General features: G+C 42.9%; 1 protein-coding gene and 1 long non-coding RNA gene across 2 annotated transcripts in view; one reads left to right on the forward strand and one right to left on the reverse strand.

Moving 5' to 3' along the window:
• The window catches only part of Fshr (follicle stimulating hormone receptor), a 179,323-nt gene that overhangs the window by 14,167 nt on the left and 142,182 nt on the right, over positions 1–22,974 (reverse strand). Inside the window, 4 exon segments of the mRNA XM_052746541.1 lie at positions 5,489–5,563; positions 5,673–5,741; positions 9,655–9,732; positions 11,400–11,471. Of these exon segments, the coding sequence (XP_052602501.1) occupies positions 5,489–5,563; positions 5,673–5,741; positions 9,655–9,732; positions 11,400–11,471 (294 nt within the window).
• LOC128115649 (uncharacterized) overlaps positions 4,287–22,974 on the forward strand; it is a 28,800-nt gene continuing 10,112 nt past the window's right edge. Inside the window, exon 1 of the long non-coding RNA XR_008220243.1 lies at positions 4,287–4,447. This is a non-coding gene — a long non-coding RNA (uncharacterized LOC128115649). The remainder of the gene's footprint in view (positions 4,448–22,974) is intronic.

Below are 22,974 nucleotides of genomic sequence, written 5' to 3' on the forward strand. Positions count from 1 at the left end.
TTTCAGACAGAAAGGACATAGAGTGACTATTACAAATTCAGGCCTGGATTGAAGAACGCTGTCTTTTCACACTGTTACATCACTGGTCACTGCTGTCCAGTATGGTGGCCCATGCCTATAATCTCAGTAGTGGAGTGGCTGAATCAGGAGGACTCCTGGAATTTCACGGTAGCCTGAGTTACACAGTGAGCCCCAGGCCAGCCTAGGCTACAGTGTAAGACATGTTTCAAAACTCCAACCCGAACCCGGAGTCCATGGTGTTACAATTAGCAATCTGGTCTGTTACCAAAGCCTATGCTGAAGATTCCCAGCATGGTTATTGAACTAGCAGGTAGCATCTATCCTTCCACCAAGCACTCCAGGGTAGGCACTGCTTTGGTTCAACTCTCTCTGTTCCTCACACCTAGCCTAGTGTTAGACACACAGTAGGAGATCCTCTATTGAATCCTCAATGAGTACCTGAGAATGTTCAACTCTGCCCTTGCTCCTGGTGGCTGGACAGGGTGGCAGGAGCTGTGGGCTGGTTTGTCTAATCCTTGTCTTTTAGTCCGGTTGGGTTGAACGACCATAGTTTTTCATTTTAAAGTATCACTTTGGTTAGTATTTCAACACATGCTATATTTTGGAAATGAATGGTCTTGAAATTTTAGATCCTTCCAAGTACCGACAGAGACACCACAGCCTCATGGCTGGGTCCCCAGAGACTTAGTCATCCTCAATTGTTTCAACATTGTTGGGATTCTTGGTGTTGAATTACAGAGTGGCAAGGGAGAGAGCAGTTGGTACCAACACCGAGGCAGGACAGGCAGGAGTTAAATGGTGCCCCATGCCCCTTTAATAAAGTCTGTTAGAGCCACTGCCACAAATTTGATGTCAACAATTTCTATTTTTCCCAGCAAAGATGTTATTACAGGTCAATCATTTCCATAAGTGAGAGCATATTTCTGGTGTATTCTACATTGACAGATGGCTAGAAGACCGCTCTTTCATGATCCCAGGCGGGATAAAAAGGCAATTTACTATCTATAGGACTGTGGGTACACTGGTAATGGAAGAGAATCATTCTTATACAAATAACTCAGTGTTTGAATCTGAACTATCAAATGAATCTGAGCTATAGCCAAATCAATTTGATAAACCATCAGAATATGATTGTACTGGCTCCAGCCTGCAAAGGCAATACATTAAATTTTCCCCACAGGAAACTCTTTCCCAAGGAAACAGCAATTGCTTGATTGCTTTAAAAAAAAAGAGAGAGAGAGAAAGAAAGCTCAAGTGAGTTAAGAATATCAGGTGAAAACTTAGATGGCTGCTGATGTTCAAGGTCAAGATTTATAAGGGGGATTGAGACTGCTGTGCCTTTGAAATGTGATGGAGCTTGTCGGCACGCCCCCGGCTTCCTACACTCTTTCCTCTTTGCAATCAAACAGCCTAGACTCACTGTGTGTTCCGAGACTCACTGTTCTTCATGTAGCTAGAAATTTCACCTTCAGGAAAAAGCAGCCAACAGTTTGGGTGAGCTCTCCCAATTCCCTTAGAAGCTTTTGGACTTATCTGATAGAGATAAAGAAAAAGGCTTTGGGAGAGGAAGACCCACCTTAGCGGAGACTGAGCAAGGCTTTTTCAGTTCTCAACACTAGCTCTAGAGCAGGGATGTTTAGAGTGCTTCTGGGTCTATCTGCATCAGCACTGTTGGGGGACATTGTTAGAGATACCAGTTCTTAAGGTCTGGCCCTGAGATGCTGAACCACATCCTTCCCCGCTTTTGAGCCAGGGTCTCCTGTGACTCAGGCTGGCCTCCAACTTGCTATGCAGCCAGGGATGAACTTGAACTTCTGATCCTTTTGCCTCTACGTTTTACTTCTATTTCAGCCCTGGTTCAGCAATTACAAATGTGTGGCACCATGCCTGATCTCATGGGGTGCTGGGGGCTTTGTACCTGGTAGACAAGCACTCTACTAACTAATCTATTCCCAGAGTCAATGAATCAAACATTTTTAGGGTGCAAATTTTCAATCTGTGGTTTAAAAAGCCTCCAGATGGTTGCAATGCTCAATCATATTTAGAAAGCCCACTGCAGCTCAGTTGAAAACCACTCACAGCTGCCCTAGGCTGACTTACATAGTCTGACTCCTTCCCAGGGTCAACTACACTCAACAAATGCTTATGGAGAGGCATGCTTCCTTGCTGTATTGCAGTAGAGTTTGGAGGACCCATCTTCATTCTAGGGCTCCCTGTGGGATCCACTGACCTGTTAGAGATGCTTTGCCAGTCAGTTACCGACGCAGCCAGATTGGGCTTCCTTCTACCAGGTACTCCCCATCTACCCAGAGAGCACTTTGTAGCGACCCTCCTGGATTCAGAAGCCTGTAGCACTCTTATTTGAGGTGGGAATTGGGTAACTGACCCAAGACACAGCTCAGGCTGTGGCCTGAGCAGCAGCTGCTGTGCTGTGGGCTGTCTGTGCATAACCCTGTTTCCACTCACTTGTTTAAAGCACTGGAGGAAGCTGGCCATCCAAACAAGGAGCCCACTGGGCAGGTTTAATTGAGTTGCTGCACAACACTGCAGAAGTAGGAAATGAGATAGGCTGTCATCTGCCAGAATCCAAGTTATCAGGCAGAGAGGCCTGAAGGACATTCGGAATAACCTGAATGCCCCAGAAAGGGAGGCTCGAAGTTAAAGTGATAACTTGTCCTTGAAGGGACAGAAGGAAATTAGCAGTTACATGCTGGGTTCTTACACACATATCCTCATGCATTGACACAACAGGATATGTGGAATATTATTCTTGCTTAATGCCATTTGGGGGGTGCTTTTTGGGACAAGGCCTCACTCTGTAGCTCAGGCTGGCCCCAAACTTACTATGTAGCCAACCTAGGCTAACTACAGCTCATGGCAATCCTCCTGTGCCTGCCTCCAGAGTTCTGGGATTATAGGTGTGCCACTACACCGGGCTTCCCGACCATTTTGAGTCAATCAAAGTGTTTTTGAGTTCCCTTGAATTTTCTACCAACATTGCTCCCTTTGTCCTGTGCATCTACGTTACAGCAGCACCGGGGATGGAAACAGGCCTGTAAGGGCCCTGCGGAGTTGTGTTTGCTGGTGCCTTTTCTCCGGCCTGCATTTGCAGCAGGCGTGGACAGGAGACTTGTATTTTGTGATCTCTGTTAAATTCTGAGGAGACACATTGTTAGTGGTTAGTGCCTGGCCCGGATCCTGCTTATGCATCTTCAGCACATGGCCACCTGTGCCGAGTTTCTGTATCGCTGACCTGTGTTCCCTTTTACTTTAGTTGGACAGCGGTTGTCGGGGGTTTGGTGACTGATTTTCAGATGTCTTAGGAGATGCGTTTATGGTGCGCACACATGGAGATGTGAGAAGTCAAGGCTGGTTTATGCCTTCTATCTAAAGTACGACCTTCAGTGGGCCACTTTCCTCTTTCGGTCCTGGATGTCTCAGCTGGATAATGAGCCAGCTGTGAGTCATATCCAATGCTACATTTGCAGGTGTGTACAGTAGGTTATGGCTCTAGAGATCTGACAGGTTGCATATTGAAAGCATATCCCACCACTGACATGTTCTGCCAAGAACAGCTAGCAGTCCCCATGTAAGAACATCCAAGGCATTCAGGACTAGTAGCTAAGTGAAATGGACAAACTTCTACCCATCCACAGAGCATCAGAAGTACTTTGTCAGAGTCCACTTGTTCTCCAAGAACTCTCAGAGCAGAAAACATTAAACATTATGGGTTCCGAATACTCCATGTACTTGAGTTCTTAGACCACATTCCTGGTACTCTCCACTGTGTCCTACATTGTACTTCAAACCAAATATAATAATCTGATATATTAAGCTATATGATTATTACCTGATTTCCCTTCCATGAAAATATAATGTCCTTGGGATGAAGAACTCTTGGTGTCCTGTAGTACACCAGGGTGGGGCTCTGTTAAATACCACCAGCGAAAGATATTCATCCATGCATACACATGCATATGGACATATCTGTGGATACATGCCTTTAAATCTCAGACAGTAAAAAGAAATAGATACCACAGGTTTTTCTGCTTTTTAGATGAGGCAGCTGAGACTTACAGAGGGAAAGGACCTAGTTTTCACCAGGGCTGTCTGCTCTGACACCTCTGCTTTGGCAAGGCCATGCTTCCTGTGTGTGCTCATGGTGCCTGTCACCACTCAGGCACTTTGGATTAATGTTTGAACTTCCTCAGGATGATAAATCTATCTTAACACATGCTTTCTTTTCTTCAAAGGGGAGAGCCTCTTTCATAATGACAGAATACCCCTTGTCATCAATAACAAACATTTGTGTAGTTACTGTTCTGCTGCCATACGGAATGGGACTCTGGAAGTACGAAGATTCTATCACAGAAGAGAGCACAAGCCATTTGTGAAGGTGAAAGCGACGTTGGAGGATGGTAAGGAGGTAGGTAAATGACTATGCATGGGAGCCTCAGTGACCGGCAAATAAGAGGACAGGAGTGTGGCTACCAAATGTTTGCACAGAACTTAGACGGGGGTGGGTGGGTGTCACCTTAGGTGTGGTAGAGGTATATTTATTTCTTCTTCAGCCTTCCAACACCTCTTTTCTTCTTTTTAAATGGCTTTCTTCCTGAGGAATATTCTTTAGTTAATTCAATGGATCTTGCATAGAGTCCAGGAAAGCACATTAACAAATACCTTTGGTAATTGTGATACAGAGTCCCCATGAGCTCCCCGCCCACACAGGTAATGGGAGTCACAGTGGGGAAGCTACTGTTGGCTGAGGTCTTTAGAAGGACTTGGACTGGAGGCAGGACTTAGAAGATCCTCAGTGATGGGGGTATGGATAAGAAGAGACAAGGGCAGAGCCACTTTTGATGCAGGTTAGGGGTGGGGAAGTGCTGGTGGGCAAGACGTTCTGACGCAGCAAGTGAGGTACTGATGCATCCCACTGAATCTGGGAAGAAGATCCAAAAATAATGTGTACATACATCTCACTGCACTGAAGACGTGTATATACGTATCCTGGGTCCTGAGCATAAGGTAGGAGAGTCAAGCTTTCCATGTCACAGGAGAGACAAGGAGCCGAGTGACTGGTGTGTGTCGTGAGTCAGTTTGTTTTGAAATCCCTTCTATAAAAGTTGCATTACTGTTGAGTGAGTTGGTTGACTCCTCCAGGTAATCCAGTTTTTCTCTCTTCAAAATGGCAATAACACCTTTTACCCCAGAGGGTTTTGTAAGGATTGAGAGCACATTTTAACCTTTTAGAATACTGGCACTTGGGACATGCTCATTACATGTTATTATTGTTGCCACTTTATTTAAAGTCATACTAGAGATAACCCTAAATTGTCCCCACACATCTTTGCAGGTATCATAGATCAAAATTGACCTTGTTTGCCTCCCCTTCTTTAAGCTGGACTAAGTTGACTTCTAATTTATATAAACTGAGCTCTTCTGCATGGAAACAGACGAAGTTACTCACAAAATGACTGGCCCGGAGGCTCCCCGGAAAACATCATTAGGCAATTCTTCCAAATTATTGTTATCGCTTAGATTCCTGGGGATGGAGTTGGAGAAAGAATAAGAAAAAGAAAGCCACATAAATATCCCTGTTGTAAGAGCCATTTCCCTCTAAATGGCCTGGAAGAGCAGCCAGGGCTACTTACAGCTCATCTAGCTGGGTTCCGTTGAATGCACAGTTGTGTATTTCTTGAATCCCATTCTTATTCAGCCATCTGAAATAAAAGCCCATTAAAAACTTAATAATGTCAGACGCAGACAATACAGGGGTTTGTAATTGGAAACACTGGGGCAAGGTCAGACAGCACAGTTAGTGCCATAAATAAGATGCAACCCTTAGGCCCAGGAAAGGGAGGGAAGGGAGGCCGGGGCTGGTTTACTGCTCTGGAACCTTTAGTAAGTTCTGAAGTTTGTATTATGTCTGCATATTATCTATTCACAGGAATAACTGAGATTCACAGAGAAGACTAAATAAATGGAATTTAGTATTTAGTTGTTTTTTGTTTTGTTTTTTGTTCTTTTTAAAGGTACACTCTCTGGATAATATACTTAAAAGATCTTTGCACACTCTGTCCAGGTATGGAGAAAATTCTATAGGAAGATCAAAGCTCTCCCCTGTCGTGAAGGGCGGAAATCTTAATTATTGAGCAAATATTTCTAAGACAGAGAAAGAACATTTTATGTCACCTTTCTCTAAGGCTTTATGCTTTTCACCCATGCTCACCCACCGCGGCAGGCCTGGCTGTCATCAAAAAAATGATCTAATTAAGTTGTCAGACAACCTGAACATCTCCAGTGACCCGTGGGGCCCTGGTTATTGGAGGTTTGTGGAGGTGACTCTGGGTTAAGGAAGAAAAGAAGAGAAATTAATTACAGCAACTGTGGGCTGTGGCAGTTTGAGCGTGTGTGTGTGTGTGTGTGTGTGTGTGTGTGTGTGTGTGTGGCTGTGGCTGTGGCTAAGCTTTGGGGGAGGTGGGATTGGTGTACATAGTTGTGCTTATTGTACTAAGATGCTGAGAACAGGTTTGCTTGGGCAGGGGTGTCTCAGGCCACCTTGGGCCATTGGCTCTGCCCTGTTCTCTTCCTGAGTGGACTTTCAAACAAAAACAATTCCCCAAGGTCAGGAGTGGCCCAGCTTTGAGCCTCTGGCCATGTGCCCTTGTTTGCTTACAGCTTCCTTCCCTGCTGGGTTTGGTGGGTTTACTTAGAGCACTGTGCTGAGAGCTGGCCCAGAGAAACTACTTGAGGACTCCAGAAATTTCTTGGGCTGTGATGAGCAGCTAGAAGATGTTTTAAAAAAAAAATCACAGACTAACAACAGTGTGTCTTTTTCTTGCCTCTTCCTGAAATCCAATGAGCTAAAAAACCTAAGAGAGAAGAAAAGTAAATCTTTTCGACCATCAGCCAACAGGTAGCTTCTTTTGACAAAGGGGTGACTGTGCACCCCATCTTGCTTCCCAACCCCCATTCTCTACCTTCACTACCCCAGAAGGTCTCTACCAGGAACATTTAGATTGCAGATACATCAGCCTGTCCAGGGTGGTGACAGTGAGGCGGCAGCCTCTAACCTGTGGGGTGTTTATCCCTGGGGTTTTAACACCAACCGCAAGTGTCAATGAACTTTCTCTACTTTATGGACCAAGAGGCAAGGTTAAAGATGTCATTTGCTTTAAAATGTTGCCACAGATGTTACTGAACAAATACAAAATATAGTAATTAAATAAAATTGTTTTTTTCCTTTTTAATATATGTCAATTATAAATGTGAGTCTTAGCTTCAAGCTGGATTTGGCCTGTGTACTTTAGTTGACTGATCCTGCCTCTTTGCCCAAGACTCTGAAGGCCTGTATAGGCTCTACCTACTTGTCTGTAGATTAGATAACTAATCTTTCCTGCACAAATTGCCCTATGAAAAAGTATTGACATAATGAAGTAATATATAGACTACAATAATTATGGTATTCAAAGAAGTATACTGTCTTTATCGTTTTCTTGATTAGAAGGTCACAACATGAAGGAGAGTATGGCTATTTTTATGTCAATGGCATATCATCACACAAAATCAAATTATGTCAAAACCCCTTTCCCTTGGCTTCATATTATTAGGCTGTTGGACTCTACTAATATGGAGAAACCAACAACTATAAAGTGTATTCCCAACTCTTTCTCTGGTTCTTTTGTGGTGGACTCAAGGCCTTGATGATGCTAGACATGTTCTCTACCTCTGGGATAGATCCTCAGCCATTTATAAATATAACAGACATATTTAAATATGCATGTCTTTAAAATTTGAGATAAGTTGCTTCCGTTAGCCTTGATCTCACCCTGCAATCCAGGCAGGCTTGAACTCACAACCTTCCTGTCCTATACTCCTAAATAGCTCAGACTATAGGCTTGTATTACTAGGCCTGGCTCCTAGCTTCTTAAGACAAGGAGCGCTTGCTTTAGAATCCAGTGATAATGATGGTGTTTGTGATAATGATGAGAATCACAACCATCTGTGAGGTTGTCCTGCTGAAGAAAATCCCTCAGAAAAATCCTGGGTCCTGTGTCATCCCTGGAGTCAAAATGGTATGCTCACTTAGTGGAGACTTCTCTTGTAAGCATGAGGCCTTGTCCATTAAAACTCACGAAGGAAGGGCAAGCTAGGTGGGAGCCAACTAAGGAAGAGCCACAGAATGCTGGGAACAGTGGCCCCAAACAGAACCTTATTTCTGGTCTCCTGAAGTAGGCCATTCTTCTGGAAGGCCATCATTAAGTCATTTCTCCAGTAGCCTCTCTGCTTTTTGTGACAGAAGTGGATGAGAAAGGGCTCAAAGCCCATAGAAAATGTGTTTTTATTGCTCATTTTTTTTCAAGTCAGTTGCCAAGGGCCGGATAATCTTAGGATTTCAGAAAAAAATAAATATGTACATTTGTCTTTAGAGTAGGACTTCCGAAGTTTTGAAGCTGTGATGAAGTAGAGAGCTTTTCGGTGCTCAGCACCAGTTTGCTATATTTTCCCCGAGTGCACTGGATGGCTCTCCCAGGAGAAAACATCTCTGTATTAAAAGTATCCTGACAAAGAACAACCGGAGACTTACAGCTGTGTTGAGTAGGAGTCTTCTGACTCTATTATCTATGGATTAAGGAGCAGACAACGTAAGAAAATAGATGCTGTTCTCACAAATGTGAATTTATCTCTCAGAGACACGTCTGGAAAATGTTGACTCTCAAGAGAAAGGTATCCTCTCTTAAAAGTGTGTTGCTGAGCTCTGGGGAGTCACACAGTGCCCATAAACAAAGTGGCGAATCAGTATCTGTGTAGCTTTTACCGCTTTAGGAGAGATGCACACAGCGAAGTCCGTTTACAAAACAAAATCACGAGAAATCACGGTATAAAGTGAACCCATAGCAATTTATCAAACAGGAAGGTGGAACTCTTTTCTCACAGGTGTAATCGCAATCAGTGATTCTCCAGCTGTCACTCAGTGCATCCGAGTGGCAAGGATTCTGTGAACACTTGGGACGTTCACGATACCTCGTTTTCTGACTATCCTGAGGAGAGGGTGGACTGCCATGCCAGTTACTAACACAGAGGATTAGAAGGCCACTCATTGATGACACTGAGTGTATTCAAAAACTTTCCCCGGAATTCAGACAGATTAACTCAAGCTCATTAGCAAGTGTGATTATTCCAAGCAAAGAAGACCATCATTGTGAGCTCAGCATGGGCCCGAATGGGAGCTGCTTCCTGTGATTATGAGGAAGAAGCCCAGTCTCCAGAGTCCACCTCCTTCCCCATCGTTCTATTTAGGCAACAGAAGCCTTGCCAGGCAGTAATGAGCTTTATTGACACACAAGCTATTCTGTCCTTTGGAGCAGATGCTGCATCACGGGAGACCATCATTCAAAGAACAATTTTAAATACTTGAATCACACTACAGAATCATGAATTATTAACATGACTCCATGTTGCGATTCTGAGATATAAAAATGAGAGGAAAGCACAGGCGCCATAGAATGATTGAGATGGTGAATCGCCAATGTTATTACACAAACAGACAAAGGCATCGGCCGTTATGAGGAAACCGGAGATCAATAAGCAGGTACTCAAGGGCTAGGCCATTGGGTTTCCCCTCTTACTTACAGAATCACGCTTTCAAAGCTCAGCCCCGCGAAGGAATTCCTGGCAATGGTGTGGATGTTGATGTTATCTTGAACGTCTCTAAGAAGAAAGAGCAGACAAATTAGACGTTTGTGTGGGCTCCACCTGGGTAACCTCTGCACATTCAGTTTGCCGCACCAAATGAGCTGCAGCTGCAACAACACTTTGATAGAATTTTTGTTCAGAGGACAACAGCTCCAGGTTTGGGCAACAGATAGCCTGTTTATCTGTCGTGTGTCAGTTCTTCTCGAAGACGAAATTGCACACCTGTAGAACCTCTTCTCTTTGGAGGATTCCTTAGAGGGGGTCCCTGTGTTGAGGCGCTCTTCAGTACAGTTCTTTTTTAGCTTCCTTTCCACAGGGGGTCTCCGCTCAGTAGGCCAGACCCAGGAACTGACCTGTTCCTTACAGACCGCCCACTCTACTCATTTTGTGTCATCTCCTCCTTTCTCATCCATCTAGCACTTTCTTGGTATGTGTGTGTGTAGGCCAGAGGACAGCCTCAGGTCATTCCTCAGGTCATAGCACCCGCCTTTTTCTTGAGACACCATCTGCCACTGGCCTAGAACCAGCCTAGCAGTATAGGCCGGCTGCTCAGCAAATCTCCAGTGTCCTGCCTCTACCTCCTTCGTGCCGGACGATAGACATGGCGGTGCATGCTTGGCTTTTAAAAAGCAGGGGTTTGGGGGGGTCAGGCTAAGGCCCTCCTGCTTATGAGTCAATCACTTATATCTGAGTTATCCCTCAGGTCCTTTTCCTTTCTCTTACATATTGTTTTATTTTTCCATCAATTTTTTTTCTTGAGCCACATAAAAAATTTCTTACTGACTTTTTCCTTCTCACGTTAAAGGACAGAGAACTTTTCCTGTCTGTTTTACTTATCCTCCTCTTAGACTGACCTATTAGGTCTGGTGAACATGTAACAGCAGACATGCTAACAACTGGAAATAGCACAAGAGGTCTGGAGGACTTCCTTTGTCCTCCATCCTCAGCTCCTTACACCCTCCTGCCCATTGCCCTTGGGACCTATCTGCTCAGATTCTTACAAGTTGACTATTGGAAAAAAAGTTCTTTCTTCCTTCCTTCCTTCCTTCCTTCCTTCCTTCCTTCCTTCCTTCCTTCCTTCCTTCCTTCCTTCCTTCCTTCCTTCCCCTTCCCCCTCATCTCTCTTTCTATGCTGGGAATAAACCCTGATACTCATGCCTACTAGACAAATACTCTACCGTGAGCTCTGTCTTAGCTCCACACACACTGCCTTTTCTTCTCCTCTTTTAAACTACAGGTTTCATAGAAAAAGGGAAAATAGTTGTTACTAATCTTTAGTAAGACTCTCCCAGGCAGGGAAATACAGGGACTCTAGAAGTGAGGGGAAATGATGGAGGAGTATGAGGAGTTGCGGGGATCTCACTGTATGATTTGGTTCTAAGGCTGTTTGCTGATAATTCTTGGTGCAGAGTCTGTTAACTTCATTCAAATGGGACTTTGCCAGCCCAGCTTCTGTTTGTCTTCCTCCCTCTGCTCACCCAGAGCCAGGAGTTTGGAGGATGCACTACTCGATGGATGTTAGGGATCCAGAAGGCCACAATAAGACCAAGGCCCGGGACCAACCAACCATTTATTCAAACTTGGGAAAGTGAACCAAGGCAATCTTTTTCTCTTTGTAAGTCTGTTATCTCAGGCATTTGTTAGATGGAGGGCTGATTGACATCCTGTCAATCAAAACTTACAATAGAACCTTTTGAAGAGACTGAATCTTATGAACTACTGGCAAGTGCTTAATGCCTGTGTTGGATATTAACCTAGAGAGAGAAAGAGAGAGAGACAAAGTGAGAGTGAGGGTATGTGAAACTGTAATGTAAACATTTGTCAGAGCCCGAACCTTCCAAATGCAAAATACCAATTGTAGACTGTCAGAAAAACCTGTTAGAGTACGCCAATATATCTAAATTATACTTTTATTATCTGCTTTATGTTTTAAGACTCTAACCAGGATCTAGTCAGTGTTTATTCCTTGGAGCAAAGAAATTTACAATTTTTTTTTTACAAGGTGGAGATGTCTTACTGTCATTCACATAGTGTTTTATTTTTGAACATTGATAAATTAGCACTATTCAGAAGTAACTTACTATGAGATAACCAAATTTCCCAAGTTACCCCAGTTTCCAGCCTTGGTATACTTGATGAAGAACTAGCATTTCCCCTTTCAAAGAAGTTCTGTTGGGGTTACGGTGTGAGAGTTTCACACTCTTTGACTTCAGGGTACACAAGTAAGCTACGAAGGGTCAATTCAACTCTCTCTTGGAAAGTGGTTGTTGTTGATTGGAGACAAGTTTTCTGCTATCACCAGTCCAGAGATGGTTCTAAAAAAAATCCCTCCATCTTATGACGGCAGACCTACCCTGGATCCTTCCCAGTGTTCAGCTTCCATGGGAATCAAAGCCTGAGAGTCTGAGATGAAAGCTGTCCATGGCTGATGGAATGGATGCTGTAAATTCAGAGCATCCAAGGCAGGAAGCAGGAAGCAGGGGAGGAGAAAGCCAGTCAGCACCAGGATGAGTGATGGTGTTGGCCACTGCTACTGGTGCCAGTTCCTTAATCTCAAGGACCTGATTTAGGAGATCTCTTTAACCTGCATCAGAATTATTGCTCTGATGGAAGAGTGTGCAGTGAGGTAAGGGATTCCTATCTCTTGATGGTCAAAGGCAGTAGCGTGTTACTAATACCCTACTTCTAGCTGAGGTATTTGTGAATACCCAGTGAGTTTTGGATGGGTAGATCTTACCATAGTGTTGATGATCCTTCAGAGTAGAAAGTGAGTCAGAGGAAATGCTGGGTGAGGTGGTGGTGTCCAGCTACACCTTCCTGACGCTGGGTGACATTTTGGAGGAAGTGATTGCTACTCAGTGGCTTGAGTTGTCTAGTGACACATGAAAACGAACACCACTTTCTGGCATTTCCCTAGTGCGAGTTGCTCAAAGCCTTTCCAGTACAGTTCTTCTCCCACTTCTTTTCTGTGTGTTTCTTGGCTAAATGACGGCCTGTCTTTGTTGCTTGCATCCTGAAGAACCCTTATCAATATACACATCATTGTGAAGGACCAAAGCTCTACACTGGATTTTGATGCTTTGTTCCCTGCATCTATATTTGAGTCAGTACATCCTGTCTATAGATTTTTGCAATGATTCTCAGAGGCCGTGTTCCCACTTGGCTCCTAACGTTACATGGAGAACTCATTTTTGATAAGCTTTTCTTTTGAATACTTCCATCAAAATCAGAATGACCTCTTGCCTTTTACTGGACCAAAGGGGTTATTCATATCATCGTTTGGAGGATTTGTTATGACATTAATTTTCCTTTAAAAATTAAAAGCTGGATATGATGGCTCAGGCCTGGAATCCCAGTCCTTAGAATGCTGACGCAGGAAAATTGCAATTTGTGGCCAATCAGGGTTACATAGGTGAGACCCTGTCTCAAAATAAATTTTCCATGCAGAGATATGGATATTTTGGTGTTGAGGTCAATGAGTGAAAATAAGTGCATAGAGACATGTGGTCCCCACCACATCCCAGATACAGTGCAGTGCCATGGCCCTGGTCCCTTCCCCTGTATCTTCATTTTGCATTTAACCTCTTCCTAACCTCCAGATCCCAACCACCAGTCACCAGTTTTCTGTGGCTATGATTTTGCCTTTTCTACTAGATCACATTTTCCAAAATAGAATCAGACAGTGGATGACTTTTGAGGCTGGCTGGCTTTTCACTCAGCGTGGTGTGTTCGAAATCCTCCCATGGTGTGTGTTTTGGTAGTTCCTTGCTTTTTGTTGCTAAATAAGGGTTTCTTTGTGTGAATGCTTCTCAACTTGCTTATCTATTTCCCAGCTGAAATTTCAGGTTTTTTTGTGTGGAAAAAATATGTGGTTAAATGCATTAATGTTCCTATGTTTATACAGTGTATCACATACATATAAAAGGGGCTTTAAATGCAAGTATATGGCTGATGTCTGCTGGGTAAGGGAGAGGAAAGAAGGAGAGAGAGAGAGAGAGAGCTAGAGTGTGAGAGAGTGAGAGAGCGAGAGCTAGAGAATGAGAGAGAGAGAGAGAGAGAGAGAGAGAGAGAGAGAGAGAGAGAGAGAGAGAGAGAATATAGGCTTCTTTTTTTCTTGGTTGGGTAAACGCCTTGGAGTATGATTTCTGGGTCAGATGGCAAGCATATGTTTAAACAGAAAGCAGTTTAGCTCTTTTTTTTAAACAAGTGTACCATTTTGTAGTCAACCAGCAATGTGTGAGAGTGCCAGTTGCTCTACATACTTTGGTTATTCAAAAGCTATCCTTATTATTTCATACCAAAGTAATATATATATATTTATTTATTTATTTATTTATTATGAGACTTATAAAAAATATAGAGAGACATTTACAGGAGAAAATAAAAGTCACCTCATGGCCCAGTGTCAGCCTCCGTTAGTGTTTGAAATTGGAAGTGTCCGCCAAAATAGCTTTCACCATTGCTCTCCAGTAACCCCTGAGATTCCCCTCAGTGCTGCCGGGAGTACTGGAGTAACTTTAAGACCCACGACTCAACACAGTCCTCTTTCATCAGATCCAAACTTCTTATTTTCAGATCTCTTCCCAAGTGTTCTTCCAGTATTCTCCCGAGGAGACATCAGAGCACCCACCATATTTAAGAGTTTCTGATAATCTTCCTCTGTGTCTAGGTCTGGAATGCAGTGTGTGCTCATAAATACCGGGGTAATTGCTTGATGTTTGTGAAACATTGCTTGTTTCTGTCACCAGGACTATATCAAAACTCGAATTTGGCTAATTTGCTTGTCAGGTACTTGCTATTTGGGGTAATTAGTCTTAAGCAGAGCCAGGGAGGCCTGGAGGCCAGTAGTCATGAGAACCTGCATGTCAACTCTGGCATGAAGGAGACATGAGTAAGTTTATCCCTCCAGGCCAGAGAGTGTGTGGACTGCGATCAGCAAGGTAGACATTCTACCAAACACTTCTTTGCCATTTCACCTCCTCTTAGCTCAACTTTTACTCTAGCTGTTGCCATGGCAATAGGCTGCTGTTAGATTTAACATGGCAGATGCTTGCCTCAGCTGTACTGAGTGGCTTTCATTTTCTGTCCTGGAATTCTATGCTGCTTTTAAGGTTGGCATTTATAGAAACCTGATAAGCCATTTTGAGGCCTTGACAAGTCCAGAAACGCTTGGGAATTAACACTGAAGTGGAAAATTCCTGGTTGGTGTGGAACTCTCCTCTTGTGTTTCATGTATGAACAATTCTAAATACATTTTACACTATATCTTAGAGGACTGCAGCATGACTGAGCCCCAACTGTCTGGTACTATACCAGCATATAGGTTTGGAACATACTGGGCTGAGAGTGCATTCTTCCCCTCATCCCTTTAGAGTACTTGGCCTTGACCTTAGGGCATCATGCATACAGCTGTTCTACCACTTAGTAATACCCTGAACAATTTTTCACTTTCTATTTTGAGGCAGTGTTTCTCTAAGTTGCCCAGGCTGACTTTGAACTCATGCTGTAGTCCAGAAAGGCCTTGAAACTGCCATCCTCCTGCCTGAGCCCTCTGAAGTAGCTGGGATTCTAGACCCACACCACCAAGCCGGGGTATGATAATATAGTCTTGATTTAATGTTTCCCCTTTCTCCATTTCTTTCATTTTTTCCATCCACATCCTTTCTCTGAGTTTGTATGCATACATAAACCACTCACATGTAAGTCTTTGTTCAGACATTTTTGGAGACCTTAGGTTAAGGCAGACACCAACTTGCAATGAAGTTCACATTCCTCATAGATTCACAGGTAGTTTACTCTGTCCCCTGACTTCATGTCTGCCTTTAAGTGCAGTCCAGTCATGTTTCTCTTCCTTCTTTCTCAGCAAAACTTTCAGAAAGGTTTATCTGCAATGTTATTTTTGTTGTCTCTTATCTCATCTATATGGTCTAATCTGCTCCAATCTGATCATCCAACCTCCATATCTTCACCCAAAACTACTGCTGTGGTATATACACATACGTGCAGGTAAAATACTCATATAAATGAAGTGAAAATAAATTTAAAAAATTCCAAAGTGTATATTATTCAACCACATTGTGAGTGGTATAAAGGCAGAATCTGTGTTTTCCCAGAAAACTTAACATTTCCACCACACTGGACGGAACACAGATTGTATTTGATGCTTGTCAAGCTTTTTTGTTTTTTGTTTTGTTTTGAGATGGGGTTTTGCTGTGTAGCCCTGGCTGTCCTGGAACTCACTGTATAGATCAGGCTGGCCTTGAACTCACAGAGATCCACCTGCCTCTGCCTCCTGAGTGCTGGCATTAAAGGTGTGTGCCACCACCAAACTTTTAAGGAGGTATGTGCTATGTGCTGTCAGTAAGGTGGGCACATGAGAAAATTATGTCCTGCCTGTAACCAAAGCACACAGATTTGACATGGTATTAGCATCTGCAAATGGTTATGAGTTTTGTGTAGTTGAAGAAATGAGAAATCATGCTTTTCCAACGAGGATGACACAAGAGCAAAACATTTAGCTAATGCCAACAGAATGAGCTCCCATACTCACGTTATGGAGTACGTACAGACATCCACAGCAGCACACTGAAATCTTTGGTCTTTATAGAAAAGAAAATACACAGTGAAAGTGGCTGAAATTATTCCAGTAGTGCTGGGTTTAAGATACTTAAAAAGATCTAGTGACCATCTGGCTGGATGGATTATTGCTTATAACTCTGTAGCTGAGATTCTCTATAACCCCAAGATAAGGCAGGAAATGGAGTTCTGATGAACACTTAGTTTTCAATTCATTTTCCCCCTTCTGATCAATAAATTCACGTCTGATGGAGTCTGGAAGTGGGTAATCAGCTAGGAGCCCTGTGTCTCAATGGGTTTGCTTTGGTCAAATGATTGTTTGCTGCAAAATTATTTTGATTCACTCAACTGTGGTTTATCTTCTGGAACAGTTAAAGGCCTAAGGGTAAAATGTCAGCAAATTTAAGTTCAAATGGGTCTTGCAAAGAAAAGTAACCAGCTCGGAGCTCTCCCTCCCTCAGTCACCAGCTTCACATCCTGGGCCGGCATTAGTGCCTTTGTATCCCGATTGCCCTTAATCTTTAGGTTACAATAATACAAATGTCCCTCCGTTCAGGATAAACCTAGTGGGGTCCTTGCACGTGGTGGGAATCATCCCTACCTCTACTGCCACAGGGGAATATACTTGCCTTTCACACAAGACCACCCTGTGACTCTAAAGCCCCTTGCATCGATACTTTCATTAATCTCCAATAGCACCCATGGGTTCCTGTTTCTTTTTTCCCCCTTTAGTTAACGGGGTCTGTTATTAGCACCAGTATAACTATCATCCTCCTAAGAAAGCATCATCATGCCCCAGAGAGTAAGCCAGAGATAATGTCTTGGTTTCAGAGAGTTTGAAGGCGAATCAGATTAAGATGAACACAGGTGAAACATTCAAGGAATGGACTAGTGCTACACTGTATGCTTTTGATCACTAATGTCTTAAACGTTCGAAAGACAGCAGGAAGCAGAGGGAGCTGGAATGACCAGTTAGGACAACATCTAGAAAGAACAACCAACCAGATGTTTATAGAGGGAAGAACCTTCGTCTGAGCTAAGTGTAGTAGTGTGTACAGTTGGGTCACAGGGTGAATATGGGAGGGTGGAAAGCAGGGAAGGCAGGAAAGGGAAGGGGGAGGCTGTATCTCAAGAACTGTTGACAGCATAAAGGGAAGTGTAGGGTGGATGGGAAATATAGGAAGCCCCTTCGGTATCCTAAAAGGAGAAGTCTTGGGGCTTCTCTGAGTAGAGCAGGTCCATGTTTTCACTGTCCCATCACCTCATGTCTTCATAGTACTAATCAGGCCAAACTCATGGGGGTCACTGAGAAGCTACCATAGAAGCACATACTTAGCCTGCCAAACTGAGCAAAGTAGTTCTAGAAAAATGACAGGAGATTCCTGGCTTCCCTTTTGCCAACCAATCCCACAGTTCTTTGTATCATTCCCAATATAGCATAGTATAGAATGAGCAACTGTGAGACTATGTGAAGCAGCCCTCTTTCAGCACAGGACACGAGGAAGGGACAGAGCTTAGGACAGGGCTTGAACACTCTACAAAGTGGTTTAGGGAATTTGATTTAGGGAGGGGATTCTGACAGCTGTGGGTTTTGTTTTTGTTTTTGTTTTTTGTTTTTTGTTTTTTGTTTTCCCCCGAGACAGGGTTTCTTTGTGTAGCTTTTGGAGTCTATCCTGGAACTCGCTCTGTAGATCAGGCTGATCTGAAACTCACAGAGATCCACCTGCCTTTGCCTCCTGAGTACCGGGATTAAGGTGTGGACCACCACCACCTGACTCTGACAGCTGTTTTACAACTACTGATTTGGAATAAATGTTAGCAAGTGAGTGAACCAGCAGATATGGAATCTGCAAAGAAGAACTAAGTGTATCCAAAAGAAGCCATAACTTATGAAAGTTTCTGATGTCATGTTGAGTTTTAACTGCAAATTTTTATTTTCTGGGGAATTTGTATATTATAATCAATGTGATTAAAAGATGTTGATGCATGTTTTCTGAATCACTCCATAAAGATTTGGCCAGGTTGAGTACCACAGAATCTAAGTGCTAGATGGAAAAAAGTATAAGATGCTTTAGTACAATGAATAGAACCCTAGACTCAAGGATAGTGACCATAGCTAGTGACCATTTCCAACTAATGGACTGACCTTTGCAGGATCCTAGTTTCTGGCTATAAAATGACTGTGCATAAAAAATTGTAGGAGACAGCCAGAGAGTCTCATTTCCTGCCATTCCAATTTTATACCTTCAAAACTGGGGCTATCTAACTCCCATGTTCAATTCTAATATGCCTTAATCTCCATGGAAACAACTGTCTGTAGTAAACACAGGGAATTTAATTAGTTCAAGGGCAGCACTTCCAAGAGTTTAGCCCTCTATGGCTAGGGATTGTTCTGACCCAGTGTTCCAGGTAAGTAGCAAGCTTCTGCTTTGGGTCAGAGCATGTAGTATTGTCTCAAGGGATCTGACCGGCACCAGTGAATCTGGGTAGAGGTCCAGCTTAGCCTCAGGGGTTAGCTTATTTCTTTCATTGGTCCTGGGGAATGGATTTGCCTTGTAAGTGAGCTGCATCTGCTTTCTCAGCAGTGTGACTTCCGTGGTCAGCTGCCAGCCTTCTCTTCTAGTTGCCACACAGAGACTGTCTTTTTCCCTCTCAGTCTTAGCTTCCATTTCCCTAACTCTCTGGGAGTGATAACATGCTATTTCCTTGACCCCTGTGACAGTCAAGTAGCTGGTCACACCCGAATTTCTCAAATCCTTACTTGACTCCTTTTCTGCTATCTTCTGCTTCCTTATGACATGCCTCACTCAATCACCCTTCGGCCTGACTGATTTTGTTTACTCTCTGAATCTTAGCTTTTTTTTTTTTTTTGGTCAGTACTATATTATCACTTATAATTTTTACATGTGTGCTGGTTAGTTTTTGTCAACTTGACCCAGACTAGAGTCACCTGGGAAGAGGAATTCTCAACTGAGAAATTGCTTCCATCATATTGGCCTGTGGGCATGTCTGTGGGGTCATTTTCTTGATTAATAATTGATGTGGGCAGGCCTAGCCCACTGTGGACAGTGCCACTCCTGGGCAGGTAGTTCTAGGCTGTAAAAGCCAGCAAGCTGAGCATGAGACCAGAGAGCAAGCCAATGAGTAACTCATCTCCACAATCGTTATTTCGATGTCTTCTTCAGGTCCTACCCTGAATTCCATCAAGAATGGACTATGACATGGGAATGTAAGTCAAATAAACCCTTTCTTCCCCAAGTTGATTTTGAGCAGTGTTTTATCATACCAAAAAAGTAACTGATACAACATATCAAAGAATATTATAGAGTTGACAAAGATTAGAGATGACTCACATGACTGACTCATTTTAAGAGCCAAGTGACTCAAGTGTGACTTTTTCTGTGGTGACGAGTGGCCACTGGAAATAATATTACAAAGCAGATACTTCTGAATTAGAAACATTTAAAAAAAGTTCTTTAAGGGCAAAGAATATATTAACAATGAATAATGCAATAGCATTTGAAAATAATCTATGTTGCATAGGGAGTTACAGGAAAAATATATATATATATGTATGTATGTATGTATGTATGCAAATGACTATTTTACTAACAAAAATGATGTCTGTCACTATATGTGAACAGTCTCATATTGCATATTTTAAAAACAAGAAAATATACATTTTCTAGCCAATTTAAACTTTTCCATGTGATTTTGGATGTTTTCATCAAAAACATGAAAATGCAGCATCTCCCAGGTAGTTTGAAGGAACATCTGATTGACATTAAAGAAGAAAATTTACTAGATGAATTTTGCAAAAAAAAAAAAAACTTGCATAAAAGAGGTGTAAGATAGAATACTAAGTGAGATAACCTAGGGGCTGCAATTATAGAGTTCTTCTATTGGATCAACTTATTTTAATGATTTGTTTTCGTTTGGGGACAGTTAATATGATTGGTGGATTGCCTTTCTTAGTGTTAAAATGTTAAAGTAAGCATTAGAAAAATGACAAATCACACCCCATGACACTGTTTTCTCTACAGTATAGGTATAGGTAGTGAGTCAAAAACAAACAAACCGATCCACAAACAACAAACAACCTTCGTACCATGTAGAACACTGTATAAGGGAAGCTAAAAGTATAGAAATCCCTTAGTTTATTTATCTTTATTTCAGCCTTCATTAGTTTTGCATATTTATAAAGCACACAATACTTTAGTTGTATGCATATCTACTGTATAAATAAATCAGCTTATTTGGGAACACATTTGGAACGGGGGTGGTTAGGGTGAAGAATTAGGACCACCCATTCTAACATAGGGTGTTTGCTTGGAAAAAGCCACCTGTAAATTCTGAAGAGTAGCCAAGTGGAAATGGCAATAGATTTGTGCTGTGATGTTCTGGAAAATAGGTATAGATTCATAATAATAATGGTCAGCATTTATTGAACACTTCCTACGAGCCAGGTACCACACCAAGCACTTACCATTGATTATTTTATTTATTCCTTTATACCACCTTAGAAGACAGACCGAGAGAGATCCATGATGTTTCTCAAAGCCACACAAGGAGAGGCTGCACTGGAGGTTGGACCGGGTCTCTCTGAATCTAAGTGAAGCGTGGACATCTCTGACAGCCACAGACAGAGTCTCCTTATGACAGCTGTCCACCAGAAGAAAGGATTGTACTGATGAGGTCTGGGTTTCCTACCCCTGGCAAAGCGTCCAAATGGTGGAAGGGCTTCTTGGTGAGAGGGATCTGAAATATGATCTCTAAGATGGCTTCCACTTTAGAAAGATTGGAGGACAGATCTCCTTTGTCTAAAAAGGAAAGGCTACAATGGTAATAAAAGGGGGAAATGCTGGCTTAACAGGGCTCAACTATTCTTTCTGTAGGCATCGCAACGCCCTTACCATTCACTAGCGATGCCTATGACAAGGAAAACACCTGCTAGCTTTCTTTCTCTAAACTTTAGACTCCATCTTTTTCTGGAGTTTGATGTGTTCAACTCAGCCTTGGTGGCCTTAGTGGAAAGTAAAGCATCTATATGAGTTTCTTTAACTACAGATTAATTGCTAAAAATGCCATTACTTACGAGGGCATTAACTGATAAATCTGTCTTCTGCAAAGCACTCATTAGTCAGTTGGTCTGTTCCTTGCCCCGTGATGTAGATCTGAACTTGATAGCACAGAGAAGCAGAGCTGCGTGAGTGAGAGGGTGGACCCTCAGGTCCGGTTTGAGTTCATTTCTACTAGTGTTGGCGGACACTGTATGGTGGCTCCTCTAGATTGTGATCAGGACAGTTAAGTCAGGAGCCTCTGTAAAGTCGCCTTCAGCTGCGGAGACTCTCAGCCTTGGGAGGGAGTCCCACTCCTTCCTACCTCAGCAGTCCACCTATGTTGATCTGGGCAAAAGAAAACAAATCCTGGAGAACTGAGCTAAAAGAACTAACCAGAGAAGCAATCCCTGACCAATGGGCCTATTGATGATGTAATAATAAAACTGGAACTGGTGACGGATGGGTTACCTGCAGCTTCGGCTGTTCATGTCATTTGCCCTTTTATATAGAGCATGTTGCAGGGTACTGCCATCCTAAGGCAGATTTGGTATAACCCAAGATCACAGTCAGAGTTCTGCTCTGACACAAGGGATGCTCTAGTCTAGGTTTCTGAAAACATCTCTCACACACACTGATTATGAAAACGGAGTGAAGAATGGAATTCGGGATACATCTTTTGAGAAGCATTTCCGAAGGCAATTTTGAGTTTCTCCTTCTTGACAGCCCATCCTAGCTGGGACTGCTTGGTGTTCCACATAGGTTGAAAGAGGGGACTGAAATTTAAATTTGGCCATGTGCCGAATTTTATACACTCTACAGACTTGGGCCATGTGAAGAAGCTGCCCATGGTGTCCAGAGATCAAGATGCTACTACTGGGGAGGTTAGTGAACTCCTAGAAGCTGGTTACACTAGTCACAGTCCCAAGAATTCTCTCTGAGGAGAGAACACAGAAGTTACCACATCTTTTTGTAGCATATATAACCTAAGTTACTTTATAATTCCCATTTTTTTTTTTTTTTTTTTGGTTTTTCGAGACAGGGCTTCTCTGCGTAGCTTTATGCCTTTCCTGGAACTCACTCTGTAGCCCAGGTTGGCCTCAAATTCACAGAGATCAGCCTGCCTCTGCCTCCCGAGTGCTGGGATTAAAGGTGTACGCCACCACCACCTGGCCATAATAATTCCCATTTTTATAGTTTAGGAGGGGCAAGACTTAGGCACAGCTGAAGTTCTAGACTTGAACCAGGAAGAAACAGTTGTTAGAATGCACCTGTTATCTGAGCCTGTGACATGCCCCAGTGCAAATGTCTTACTCTCCTTAAAGCCTGTGAAGAAGGTGCTATTATCAGCCACATTTTACAGATAAGGAAACAGGATGAGGGACTTTAAGGTGATCTGTCTGATAGAAAGTAGAAGAGTGACATCTGAAGCCAGGCTTCCTGCTGGTATCCTCTCAATTATATTCTTCCCAGTACACTTCATTGTCTACATAGAAACTCTCACAACCTAAATATCCCTGAATTCGGTTCACGGCTAATGCTGTTGCCAAGCATCAACCTTTCGAGACCTTCTTGGGTGCTGAAGTAAGAGTAAGTTTGATCAAATGACCAATTTGTGGCAAGC

This window comes from Peromyscus californicus, unplaced genomic scaffold (assembly GCF_007827085.1).
Source record: "Peromyscus californicus insignis strain IS unplaced genomic scaffold, ASM782708v3 Scaffold_1__1_contigs__length_55948999, whole genome shotgun sequence".
NCBI classification, from domain to species: Eukaryota; Metazoa; Chordata; class Mammalia; order Rodentia; family Cricetidae; genus Peromyscus; species Peromyscus californicus.